This window comes from Podarcis raffonei, chromosome 4 (assembly GCF_027172205.1).
Source record: "Podarcis raffonei isolate rPodRaf1 chromosome 4, rPodRaf1.pri, whole genome shotgun sequence".
Classification (NCBI taxonomy): domain Eukaryota; kingdom Metazoa; phylum Chordata; class Lepidosauria; order Squamata; family Lacertidae; genus Podarcis; species Podarcis raffonei.
Genome location: NC_070605.1, coordinates 9,774,808 through 9,788,669, shown reverse-complemented (window position 1 = coordinate 9,788,669; position 13,862 = coordinate 9,774,808). Strand labels below are relative to the sequence as shown.

Here is a 13,862-nt window from a genome sequence, read left to right as displayed (position 1 = left end):
GGCACAAGGAGAAGGGGACGACAGAGGACGAGATGGTTGGACAGTGTTCTCGAAGCTACCAGCATGAGTCTGACCAAACTGTGGGAGGCAGTGGAAGACAGGAGTGCCTGGCGTGCTCTGGTCCAGGGGGTCACAAAGAGTCGAACACGACTGAACGACTAAACAACAACAATCTTGGATCTCAAATGCCTTGGCTCCTGAACAAATTGGCTCCCAAACGATGGAAACCCGGAAGTGAGTGTCCCAGTTCTCGAACGTTCTTTTGGAAGTCAAATGTCTGATGAGGCTTCCGCAGCTTCTGATTGGCTTGCAGGAGCATCCTGCAGCCAATCAGAGGCTGCACCTGGGTTCCCGAACGTTTTGGAAGTTGAACGGACTTCCGAAACGGATTCCGTTCAACTTCCAAGGTACAACTGTATTATTATTTTACTTGTGTAGAATAGGCTAGACTGCAGAGACATTTGTCAAACCCTCTCTCTATCCAGGCAAGCAAGAATCATTTCCAGATTTTGAGGACACGGTCCAGACGGGTGAAATTCATGGAGGAGAGAGCTAGCAATGGTGGCCAGCCACGATGGTTAGAGATGGCGCCTGAGGGACGCGGGTGGCGCTGGTGTCTAAACCACTGAGCCTCTTGGGCTTGCCAATCGGAAGGTCGATGGTTCGAATCCACACAACGGAGTGAGCTCCCATTGCTCTGTCCTAGCTTCTGCCAACCTAGCAGTTTGAAAGCACGCCAGTGCAAGTAGATAAACAGGTACCGCTGCGGCAGGAAGGTTAAACAGTGTTTCCGTACACTCTGGTTTCCATCACTGTGTTCCGTTGCGCCAGAAGTGGTTTAGTCACACTGGCCACATGACCCAGAAAGCTGTCTGTGGACAAACACCAGCTCCCTCGGCCTGAAAGCGAGATGAGTGCCGCAACCCCATAGTTGCCTTTGACTGGACTTAACCATCCAGGGGTCCTTTACCTTTTACCTAGATGGCACCTGTCTAATATTCAAGGGGAGGGGAGTTCCAAAGGGCAGGCCACCACACTAAAAGCCTGATTCCTACATTGTGTGGAACGGACCTCCTGATAAGCTGGCATCCGCAGGAGGTCCTCACCTGCAGAGCGCTTGGTTTGGGCATATAAGGGGTGAGACAATCTTCTAATCATCCTGACCCCAAGCTGTTTGGGGCAGGTAAAGGCGCAGCTGGGCTGAATGGGGTTTGCAAGCTCCTATGGTCAGCCAATTGCGCAGGCAAAAAATGTGTTGCCAGGTGTCATTGTGCCCTCCAGGGATGGACAGGGGGTGGGATAATAATAATAATAATAATAATAATAATAATAATAATAATAATACATTTTATATTTCAGTAAAAAAAAAAAGAAAAAAGAAAAAGAAAAAAAAAACAATTTAAAATACAGGTTAAACTGTAATTTAAAATGCAGCCTCATTTTAAAAGTGAAAAATCATTAAGGGGAGGGAAACATAAGGGTCAGACTGAGTCCAAACCAAAGGCCAGGTGGAACAGCTCTGTCTTGCAGGCCCTGCGGAAGATGTCAAGTCCCGCAGGGCCCTAGTCTCTTGTGACAGAGCGTTCCACCACGTCGGGCCAGTACTGAAAAAGCCCTGGCCCTAGTTGAGACCAACCTAACCACCTTGCGACTTGGGACCTCCCAATTGTCATTTGTGGACCTTAAGGTCCTCCGCGGGGCATACCAGGAGAGGCGGTCCCGTAGGTACATGGGTCCTAGGCCGCATAGGGCTTTAAAGGTCAAAACCAGCCCCTTAAACCTGACCCTGGACTCCACCAGGAGCCAGTGCAGTTGGCAGAGCACTGGGTGAATATGCTCCCATGGCAGGGACCCTGTAAGGAGCCTCGCCGCGGCATTCTGCACCCGCTGGAGTTTCTGGGTCAGTTTCAAGGGCAGCCCCGCATAGAGCGAGTTACAATAATCAAGCCTGGAGGTGACCGTCGCATGGATCACTGTGGCCAGATCAGGGCCTGCAAAGGGAAGAGAAGGAATGATCTGGTCCACTACTGGTTCTGCATCCCTAGACATGAACTGTTATCACATTCTTGGGTGGAATATTGCATGGGAGGGGGAATGCCATCATTGGGACCCCAGCACAGCCATGCTTGGGATCACATCGCTGGCCTAGATCCACCTGAAACTATCCATTGTTCGGTTTGTTTTCTCCCCTGCTGCCTTATTCCGTTTCCTCTGGAAAACACTCTGTACTCCTACAAACTTCCTAAGCCACTACTTTCCTCTCCCTAACTTGTCGCCTTGGAAACTGCAAGCATCTCCTCTCGCCGCCACTCAATATCGGCCAGCATGAAACATTGCTCTATTGCACCACAACAAATGATCTTCCTCTACAATGAGGCATCAGATTCTTAACTTCCAACTGTCTGAGCTCACAGTCAAAACGTGGTCTGCTGGCCACATGTTCTTTGTTGTTTAGTCATTTAGCCGTGTCCAACTCTTCGTGACCCCCTGGACCAGAGCACGCCAGGCACTCCTGTCTTCCACTGCCTCCCGCAGTTTGGTCAAACTCATGCTGGTAGCTTCGAGAACACTGTCCAACCATCTCGTCTTCTGTCATCCCCTTCTCCTTGTGCCCTCCATCTTTCCCAACATCAGGGTCTTTTCCAGGGAGTCTTCTCTTCTCATGAGGTGGCCAAAGTCTGGGAGCCTCAGCTTCAGGATCTGTCCTTCCAGTGAGCACTCAGGGCTGATTTCCTTCAGAATGGAGTGGTTTGATCTTCTTGCAGTCCATGGGACTCTCAAGAGTCTCCTCCAGCACCAGAATTCAAAAGCATTAATTCTTCGGCGATCAGCCTTCTTGATGGTCCAGCTCTCACTTCCATAGGACTGTCACATAGGACTGTCATTTTTCAGGCGGGGCGGAGTTCACCTTTAGCAGGTACGCAGTGTGTAGGATTTATTCAATCAATCTTTATTATGGTCCAGAAACCCAACAAATCGTTACAAAGCAATGCACAATTCAGACAGCCTACCTCCAGGTTAAACAAGCATGTTGTTCAGAATATAGGGATCATTGGTTCCTGCAACCACCGATAAAAACTTTGCCCCTGCTAATGTTCTAGCGTTTGTCAGGTCTTCCAATAGGAACCTGACATAGTGAGCCTCTGATTTTCCCGGGAAAGGTACCAGCAAGGGTAGTATCCGTTCAGCCCTGGCTTGCTCATATTTCACACAGCGCAGCAAAATATGTTTTATAGAATCGATGTCTTAAGCACGCGAGCAAAGTCTGTCCTGGTAGGGAACTCAACCTGCCATCCAGCACTGCAGAGGGGAAGACATTTAGTCTCACTTTGGTGAATAACCTTTGATAATTTGGTACTGTCAGGTTTTTAATGTAAGGCGTTAACTTAAAGACATGCCCATATTGTACTCCTACTGCCAGCGGACTACAGACTGCGTGTGTCTCAGTGGTCCGAATGGATCGGCATCCCCTGAGTGAGGGCAGGTTTCGTTTGCTTAAATCCTACACTTGATACTACATGATCTTATCACTTCTCAGCCTTTTGGCTAAGATCAAGTGTAGTATCAAGCGTAGGATTTAAGTAAACAAAACCTGCCCTCACTCGGGGGATGCCGGTCCATTTGGATCACAAGACACAGCCCTATGAACCTCAGTCTGCTTCCACCTGCCTACTTAGTTTTAACCTGCACAGGAGATGCCCTTTCCTCCTCCATCATCTCCTCCTCCATCTCTGTCATAATGCCATGCTAGAGAAGAACATCAGAGATGGTTGCTCGATCAGACTGTCTCGCCAGAGTGGTGCATGCTCTGGTTATCTCCCATTTGGACTATTGCAATGCGCTCGACGTGGGGCAACCTTTGAAGGTGACCCGGAAACTGCAACTAATCCAGAATGTGGCAGCTAGACTGGGAGCGGCCGCTGAGACCATATAACACCAGTACTGAAAGACCTACATTGGCTCCCAGTACGTTTCTGAGCACAATTCAAACTGTTGGTGCTGACCTTGAAAGCCCTAAATGGCCTCAGCCCAGTAGACCTGAAGGAGCGTCTCCATCCCCATCGTCCAGCCTGGACACTGAGGTCCAGTGCCGAGGGCCTTCTGGCAGTTCCCTCACTGTGAGGTTACAGGGAACCAGCAGAGGGCCTTCTCGGTAGTGGCGCCCTCCCTGTGGAACACCCTCCCATCAGATGTCAAGGAAATAAACAACTATCTGACTTTTAGAAGACATCTTAAGGCAGACCTGTTTAGGGAAGTTTTTAATGTTTGATGTTTTATCGCTTTATTATTATAATTATTATCAATAATATTCTGTTGGGAGCTGCCCAGAGTGGCTGGGGAAACCCAGCCAGATGGGTGGGGTGTAAACAACAACAACAAGAATTCATTTCGTTCAGCATCCTGTAGTATAGCAAACCCGTTTAAAGCACTGCAGCAAGGTTTAAGGGAGGGTGGAGGCCCTTAACACGGAGGTTTAGCAAACCGCTGTGTGGAGCACCATCACCTTCCTTTAAAAGGGGTGGGACTTGGGGTGGGAGTGGGAGGGGCCTAAGGCAGAAAGGGGCGGGGCGAGCTGTGGGGGGATAACTGCGTGTGTCTCAGTGGTCCGAATGGACCGGCATCCCCCGAGTGAGGGCAGGTTTCGTTTGCTTAAATCCTACACTTGATACTACACAATCTTATCACTTCTCAGCCTTTTGGCTAAGATCAAGTGTAGTATCAAGCGTAGGATTTAAGTAAACAAAACCTGCCCTCACTCGGGGGATGCCGGTCCATTTGGACCACAAGACACAGCCCTATGAACCTCAGTCTGCTTCCACCTGCCTACTTAGTTTTAACCTGCACAGGAGATGCCCTTTCCTCCTCCATCATCTCCTCCTCCATCTCTGTCATAATGCCATGCTAGAGAAGAACATCAGAGAGGGTTGCTCGATCAGATCAGGGGTTGGGCAAGGTGTAAAGGAGAGGGGGTTCTGTATGTGACAGCAGCAGCCAGAATATTATATGCACAGAAATGGAAAGGAGAGCAGGTTGCAACGAAGGAGGAGTGTGGCTTTTGAAAGCAATGGGCTATGCAGAAATGGCAAAGCTGACAGCAAAACCGAGAGATCAAAATGGGGAACTTATTAATAGAAGGATGGAGACCTTTTGCGGACGATTTAAAAAACCATACCGCTATAGTCAAATGAAATCGCGGGCAGGATTCGAGATGAAAGCGGCGGAAGAAAAACAATAGAATAACGGTAACAGAGAAACACTTTTGTAAGAGATATATTATAATGCAGTGAGGAAGGTTTGAGTAAAAACACTGCGGGGATGGGAAGTCCATTTATCAAACAATGTAATGATATGAAGATCCTTGTGGAAATGTTTGAAAAAATTAATAAAAAAATGTACTTGGAAAAGGGGTAGTGGTGGGGAAGGACAAAGAGGTAGCTGGGGTTGGGGACAGGAACAAGCAGGCGTGGCGGCTCCTAATTCAGAGCTCTCCAAACTCTGTGTCACAACACGTTAGTGTCAGTGTGTCCTCACGAAACCCACGGGGCTAGATAGGGATCTGGTCATGTTGTTCTGATGCCTGATTATCATCTTCCAAAGCAACTACTCTATTCCCAACTTAAAAATGGAAAGCGTAATGCTGGTGGTCAACAAAAGAGTTTAAAGACTCTCTCAAGGCAAATCTTTAAAAATGTAGCATAAACACTGACAAATTGGAAACACTTGCCTGCGAGTGCTCCAGTTGGAGAACAGCCTTTCCCAAAGGTGTCATGGCCTTTGAAGTCACTCGAACTCAGGACGCAAGGGAGAAACGCGCTAAGAGGAAGACATGCTTGGCAAATCCACACTGTGATCAACTCCCATCTGGAAACCTATGTCCCCACTGTGGAAGGGCGCGTGGATCCAGAATTGGGCTCCACAGTCACTTGTGGACTCACTGTGAAAACCGTGTTTATGGAAGACAATCTTATTTGACTACGAGTGATCTCCAAAGAAGAAGTTTAACCTCCGGTTTGCTATTACAGTGGTACCTCAGGTTACATACGCTTCAGGTTACATACGCTTCAGGTTACAGACTCCGCTAACCCAGAAATAGTACCTCGGGTTAAGAACTTTGCTTCAGGATGAGAACAGAAATCGCATGGTGGCGGTGCAGCGTCAGTGGGAGGCCCCATTAGCTAAAGTGGTGCTTCAGGTTAAGAACAGTTTCAGGTTAAGAACGGACCTCCAGAGTGAATTAAGTATGTAATCAGAGGTACCACTGTATTCTGGAAGCCACCTAAAAAAGTCTAAAAAAGTGTGTCACTGACATGAGAAGTTTGGAAATCTCTGTCCTAGTTAGAGAAGAAAACCACCTTTGCCTAGGGTGCCTTAGTGCACTGCAAAGCCCGGTGCTAATCCTGCCAGGAGCAAAGGCAGGTGTAAACAAATATATATTAAGAACAGTGCTACCACAGGCATGCACCACTCTGATCTTCCTGAGGCATCTGTAAATACAGATTAGCACCTAGAAATGCGATACGAATCTGTGCCCTGCCTACTAATTCTCTTCGTGTCGGGGGATTTCTCAAGGAGTCAGACCAGTAAGAAACCTACAGATCTTGCTGTTTGCGTAAGGCGGCACAGAAAGGCTGCCAGGCAAACCACTGCCGCCGAGTCAGGAATACGAACCTCTCCATCTCCTATGGGTGAAAAGAAGTTCATTTAGAGAACTTCATGAGACTCTTTCCAGCAAGATCACTGTCCTGTTCCCACCTGCTGTTGTGATCTAGTCAAGCAAGACGGCTACGGCTGCAGTCCTAACCCCACTTCCCTAGGCAAAACTCACTGAATTCAAGTAGGACTGACTTCTGAGTAGATGTGGTTAGGATCGAGCCGGCAGTGTCTCAGAAATATTTAGTAGAAAAATAAATCAAAACAATTCTTTAAGAAGATAGTTAAAAAGACTCTTCTTAAAAAGCTAAGAACTCCCTTAAAAGAATCAAGTCTTCCAAAAAGTTATATGATCTAAGAAAGTCTTTTAAAAAATACTTTCCAAAAGAATTTTAAAATTACCGTATTTTTCGCCCTATAGGATGCACTTTTCCCTCTCCAAAAAAGAAGGGGGAAAGTGTGTGCGTCCTATGGGGCGAATGCAGGCTTTCGCTGAAGCCTGGAGAGCGAGAGGGGTGGGTGTGCACCGACCCCTCTTGCTCTCCAGGCTTCAGGAAGCTATCCGCAAGCCTTGGGAGCCCGCGGGAGTTCCCGCCGGGCTCCCAAGGCTTGCGGACAGCAGCCTGCAGCCCGAAACCCAGGGAGCACAGCGGAGCACACCCCGGGCTTCGGGCAGATGTCCGCAAACCTTGGGAGCCCGCGGGAGTTCCCGCCAGGCCCGGCAGGCTTGGGGGCAGCAGCCTGTTCTGGGGACTGGGGTCGGGGGAAGTTCGGGTTTTCCCCGCCCCAGCCCCGTGGCTGGGGGGGGGGGGAATAAATGTTTTTTCTTTATTTCCCCCCAAAAAACTAGGTGCACCGTATGGGCCGGTGCGCCCTATAGGGCGAAAAATACGGTATAATGTAGCACCAACTGAGTACAGGAGTTTTAGGTATAAGCTTGCATGTACATGCAGATACCTTCAGATGAGGGTATCTGATGAGAAACAAAACTATAAAGTAGAATGAGTACAGTTGCATGTGGGTTAAAATAACAAAGTCCAAGTAAAGACTGTCTGTGTTATCTACAGAAATTAAAAAATTGTCCAGTAGCACCTTAGAGACCAACGAAGTATGTTCTTGGTATAAGCTTTCGTGTGCTTGCACACTTCTTCAAATACCTCAGATCAGTGTCTAAAAAGTGTGCATGCACACGAAAGCTTATACATAAAACTACTCACTTGGTCTCGAAGGTGCTACATTATAATTTTTAAATTCTTTTGGAAAGTCTTCTTTTAAAGACTTTCTTAGATCATATAACTTTTTTGAAGACTTGGTTCTTTTAAAGGAGTTTTTAAGAAGAGTCTTTTTAACTATCTTCTTAAAGAATTGTTTTAATTTATTTCGACTACAGCAGACCAACACAGCTACCTGCTTGAATCAAATATTTAGTTTTGTTTTACCTAGACCCAGGAAACTGAAGACCCACTGGAGGACGGAAGCCGTCTGGAGCCGCCTTTCTAAAGGGATGGAGCGGGGAGCAAATTCGACCTTCATTGCAGCGCGTGGCTTCAAACTGGATGGCAAAGGACTCTCCACGGACCAGCGAAGGAAACGCGAAAGAGCAAAGTCTCTGCTGACGCAGAATTAAAGGAGTGGTTTGCAAGGAGCAATAAACGTGGGAGTGGATTAGGCCTGTCCCATGGAACGGATGAAGTGTTCCTGTGTGCATTAGGAAACTTTGATTTAAGAAAGGTAGCCAAGCCATCGAGCCAATGAGCAGAGAGAGGCCTGTAGAGGCCTGTCTAGTCCAGCATGTGGTCTAAACCACTGAGCCTCTTGGGCAGGGATCAGCAAACTTTTTCAGCAGGGGGGCAGTCTACTGTCCCTCAGAGCTTGTGGGGACCAGACTAATTTTTTTTGGGGGGGTGGGTAAATGAACAAATTCCTTTTCCCAGTAGTGATGTATAGAAGTGAGAGCTGGACCATAAAGAAGGCTGATTGCTGAAGAATTGATGCTTTTGAATTCTGGTGCTGGAGGAGACTCTTGAGAGTCCCATGGACTGCAAGAAGATCAGACCTATCCATTCTGAAGGAAATCAGCCCTGAGTGCTCACTGGAAGGACAGATCCTGAAGCTGAGGCTCCAAGACTTTGGCCACCTCATGAGAAGAGAAGACTTCCTGGAAAAGACCCTGATGTTGGGAAAGATGGAGGGCACAAGGAGAAGGGGACGACAGAGGACGAGATGGTTGGACAGTGTTCTCGAAGCTACCAGCATGAGTTTGACCAAACTGCGGGAGGCAGTGGAAGACAGGAAGGCCTGGCGTGCTCTGGTCCAGGGGGTCATGAAGAGTCGAACATGACTAAACGACTAAACAACAACAACAACCTTGGATCTCAAACGCCTTGGCTCCTGAACAAATTGGCTCCCAAACGATGGAAACCTGGAAGTGAGTGTCCCAGTTTTCAAACGTTCTTTTGGAAGCTGAATGTCCGATGGGGCTTCCGTGGCTTCTGGTTGGCTGCAGGAGCTTTCTGCAGCCAATCAGAAGCCACGCTTTGGTTTCCGAATGTTTTGGAACTTGAACAGACTTCCGAAACGGATTCCGTTTGACTTCCAAGGTAAGACTGTATTATTATTTTACTTGTGTAGAATAGGCTAGACTGTGGAGACATTTGTCAAACCCTCTCTCTATCCAGGTAAGCATATAACATTTTCAGATTTCGAGGACACGGTCCAGACAGGGGAAATTCATGGAGGAGAGAGCTAGCAATGGTGGCCAGCCATGAGGGACGCGGGTGGCGCTGTGGTCTAAGCCACTGAGCCTCTTGGGCTTGCCGATCGGAAGGTCGATGGTTCGAATCCACACGGCGGAGTGAGCTCCTGTTGCTCTGTCCCAGCTTCCGCCAACCTAGCAGTTCGAAAGCACGCCAGTGCAAGTAGATAAATAGGTACAACTGCGGCAGGAAGGTAAACGGCATTTCTGTGTGCTCTGGTTTCTGTCATGGTGTTCTGTGGTGCCAGAAGCGGTTTAGTCCTGCTGGCCACATGACTCGGAAAGCCGGCTGTGGACAAACGCCAGCTCCCTCGGCCTGAAAGCGAGATGAGCGCCACAACCCCATAGTCGCCTTTGACTGGACTTAACCATCCAGGGGTCCTTTACCTTTTACCTAGATGGCACCTGTCTAATATTCAAGGGGAGGGGAGTTCCAAAGGGCAGGCCACCACACTAAAAGCCTGATTCCTACATTGTGTGGAACGGACCTCCTGATAAGCTGGCATCCGCAGGAGGTCCTCACCTGCAGAGCGCTTGATTTGGGCATATAGGGGGTGAGACAACCTTCTAAGCATCCTGACCCCAAGCTGTTTGGGGCAGGTAATGGCGCAGCTGGGCTGAATGGGGTTTGCAAGCACCAACGGTCAGCCGATCGTGCAGGCAAAAAATGTGTTGCCCGGTGTCATCGTGACATCCAGGGATGGACAGGGGGTGGGATAATCATAATCATAATCAATCATAATCATAATCATAATCATAATCATAATCATAATGATGATGCATTTTATTTATACCCCGCCCTCCCCGGCCAGAGCTGGGCTCAGGGCGGCTAACACCAATTAAGAACTTTGCTTCAGGATGAGAACAGAAATCGTGCTCCGGTGGCGCGGCGGCAGCGGGAGGCCCCATTAGCTAAAGTGGTGCTTCTGGTTAAGAACAGTTTCAGGTTAAGAACGGACCTCCGGAACGAATTAAGTACTTAACCAGAGGTACCACTGTGCTGTGTTGCAAAAGGATGCATGTCTAAAAAAGTGTGTCACTGACATGAGAAGTTTGGAAATCTCTGCCCCAGTTAGAGAAGAAAACCACCTTAGCTTAGGGTGCCTTAGTGCACTGCAAAGCCCGGTGCTAATCCCGCCAGGAGCAAAGGCGGGGTGTAAACAAATATATATTAAGAACAGTGCTACCCCAGGCACGCACCACTTTGATCTTCCTGAGGCATCTGTAAATACAGATTAGCACCTAGAAATGCGATACAAATCTGTGCCCTGCCTACTAATTCTCTTTGTGTCGGGGGATTTCTCAAGGAGTCAGACCAGTAACAAACCTACAGATCTTGCTGTTTGCGTACGGCGGCACAGAAAGGCTGCCAGGCAAACCACTGCCGCCGAGTCAGGAATACGAACCTCTCCATCTCCTATGGGTGAAAAGAAGTTCATTTAGAGAACTTCATGAGACTCTTTCCAGCAAGATCACTGTCCTGTTCCCACCTGCTGTTGTGATCTAGTCAAGCAAGATGGCTACGGCTGCAGTCCTAACCCCAGTTCCCTAGGCAAAACCCACTGAATTCAAGTAGGACTGACCTCTCAGTAGATGTTGTTAGGATCGAGCCGGCAGTGTCTCAGAAATATTTAGTAGTCGAAATAAATCAAAACAATTCTTTAAGAAGATAGTTAAAAAGACTCTTCTTAAAAACCTAAGAACTCCCTTAAGAGAATCAAGTCTTCCAAAAAGTTATATGATCTAAGAAAGTCTTTAAAAGAAGACTTTCCAAAAGAATTTAAAAATTACCGTATTTTTCGCCCTATAGGATGCACTTTTCCCCCTCCAAAAATGAAGGGGGAAAGTGTGTGCGTCCTATGGGGCGAATGCAGGCTTTCGCTGAAGCCTGGAGAGTGAGAGGGGTGGGTGTGCACCGTGGGAGTTCCCGCCGGGCTCCCAAGGCTTGCGGAGAGCAGCCTGCAGCCCAAAACCCGGGGAGCGCAGTGGAGCGCAGCGGAGCGCACCCCGGGCTTCGGGCAGATGTTCGCAAACCTTGGGAGCCCGCAGGAGTTCCCGCTGGGCTCGGAAGGCTTGGGGGCAGCAGCCTGTTCTGGGGGCTGGAATAATTTTTTCCCCTTTATTTCCCCCCCAAAAAACTAGGTGCACCGTATGGGCCGGTGCGCCCTATAGGGCGAAAAATACGGTATAATGTAGCACCAACTGAGTACAGGAGTTTTAGGTATAAGCTTGCATGTACATGCAGATACCTTCAGATGAGGGTATCTGATGAGAAACAAAACTATAAAGTAGAATGAGTACAGTTGCATGTGGGTTAAAATAACAAAGTCCAAGTAAAGACTGTCTGTGTTATCTACAGAAATTAAAAAATTGTCCAGTAGCACCTTAGAGACCAACGAAGTATGTTCTTGGTATAAGCTTTCGTGTGCTTGCACACTTCTTCAAATACCTCAGATCAGTGTCTAAAAAGTGTGCATGCACACGAAAGCTTATACATAAAACTACTCACTTGGTCTCGAAGGTGCTACATTATAATTTTTAAATTCTTTTGGAAAGTCTTCTTTTAAAGACTTTCTTAGATCATATAACTTTTTTGAAGACTTGGTTCTTTTAAAGGAGTTTTTAAGAAGAGTCTTTTTAACTATCTTCTTAAAGAATTGTTTTAATTTATTTCGACTACAGCAGACCAACACAGCTACCTGCTTGAATCAAATATTTAGTTTTGTTTTACCTAGACCCAGGAAACTGAAGACCCACTGGAGGACGGAAGCCGTCTGGAGCCGCCTTTCTAAAGGGATGGAGCGGGGAGCAAATTCGACCTTCATTGCAGCGCGTGGCTTCAAACTGGATGGCAAAGGACTCTCCACGGACCAGCGAAGGAAACGCGAAAGAGCAAAGTCTCTGCTGACGCAGAATTAAAGGAGTGGTTTGCAAGGAGCAATAAACGTGGGAGTGGATTAGGCCTGTCCCATGGAACGGATGAAGTGTTCCTGTGTGCATTAGGAAACTTTGATTTAAGAAAGGTAGCCAAGCCATCGAGCCAATGAGCAGAGAGAGGCCTGTAGAGGCCTGTCTAGTCCAGCATGTGGTCTAAACCACTGAGCCTCTTGGGCAGGGATCAGCAAACTTTTTCAGCAGGGGGGCAGTCTACTGTCCCTCAGAGCTTGTGGGGACCAGACTAATTTTTTTGGGGGGGGTGGGTAAATGAACAAATTCCTTTTCCCAGTAGTGATGTATAGAAGTGAGAGCTGGACCATAAAGAAGGCTGATTGCTGAAGAATTGATGCTTTTGAATTCTGGTGCTGGAGGAGACTCTTGAGAGTCCCATGGACTGCAAGAAGATCAGACCTATCCATTCTGAAGGAAATCAGCCCTGAGTGCTCACTGGAAGGACAGATCCTGAAGCTGAGGCTCCAAGACTTTGGCCACCTCATGAGAAGAGAAGACTTCCTGGAAAAGACCCTGATGTTGGGAAAGATGGAGGGCACAAGGAGAAGGGGACGACAGAGGACGAGATGGTTGGACAGTGTTCTCGAAGCTACCAGCATGAGTTTGACCAAACTGCGGGAGGCAGTGGAAGACAGGAAGGCCTGGCGTGCTCTGGTCCAGGGGGTCATGAAGAGTCGAACATGACTAAACGACTAAACAACAACAACAACCTTGGATCTCAAACGCCTTGGCTCCTGAACAAATTGGCTCCCAAACGATGGAAACCTGGAAGTGAGTGTCCCAGTTTTCAAACGTTCTTTTGGAAGCTGAATGTCCGATGGGGCTTCCGTGGCTTCTGGTTGGCTGCAGGAGCTTTCTGCAGCCAATCAGAAGCCACGCTTTGGTTTCCGAATGTTTTGGAACTTGAACGGACTTCCGAAACGGATTCCGTTTGACTTCCAAGGTAAGACTGTATTATTATTTTACTTGTGTAGAATAGGCTAGACTGTGGAGACATTTGTCAAACCCTCTCTCTATCCAGGTAAGCATATAACATTTTCAGATTTCGAGGACACGGTCCAGACAGGGGAAATTCATGGAGGAGAGAGCTAGCAATGGTGGCCAGCCATGAGGGACGCGGGTGGCGCTGTGGTCTAAGCCACTGAGCCTCTTGGGCTTGCCGATCGGAAGGTCGATGGTTCGAATCCACACGGCGGAGTGAGCTCCTGTTGCTCTGTCCCAGCTTCCGCCAACCTAGCAGTTCGAAAGCACGCCAGTGCAAGTAGATAAATAGGTACAACTGCGGCAGGAAGGTAAACGGCATTTCTGTGTGCTCTGGTTTCTGTCATGGTGTTCTGTGGTGCCAGAAGCGGTTTAGTCCTGCTGGCCACATGACTCGGAAAGCCGGCTGTGGACAAACGCCAGCTCCCTCGGCCTGAAAGCGAGATGAGCGCCACAACCCCATAGTCGCCTTTGACTGGACTTAACCATCCAGGGGTCCTTTACCTTTTACCTAGATGGCACCTGT

At 48.2% G+C, this 13,862-nt stretch overlaps 1 protein-coding gene and 2 pseudogenes across 1 annotated transcript in view; 2 read left to right on the top strand and 1 right to left on the bottom strand.

The window, feature by feature from the left end:
- The window catches only part of MOGAT2 (monoacylglycerol O-acyltransferase 2), a 41,548-nt gene extending 33,324 nt beyond the window's left edge, over positions 1–8,224 (bottom strand). The window contains exon 1 of the mRNA XM_053385416.1: positions 8,091–8,224. Within this exon, the coding sequence (XP_053241391.1) occupies positions 8,091–8,184 (94 nt within the window). The 5' untranslated portion in view covers positions 8,185–8,224. The remainder of the gene's footprint in view (positions 1–8,090) is intronic.
- On the top strand, positions 3,527–3,597 carry LOC128413259 (uncharacterized; annotated as a pseudogene).
- On the top strand, positions 4,682–4,752 carry LOC128413258 (uncharacterized; annotated as a pseudogene).
- Positions 8,225–13,862: the final 5,638 nt, after the last annotated feature.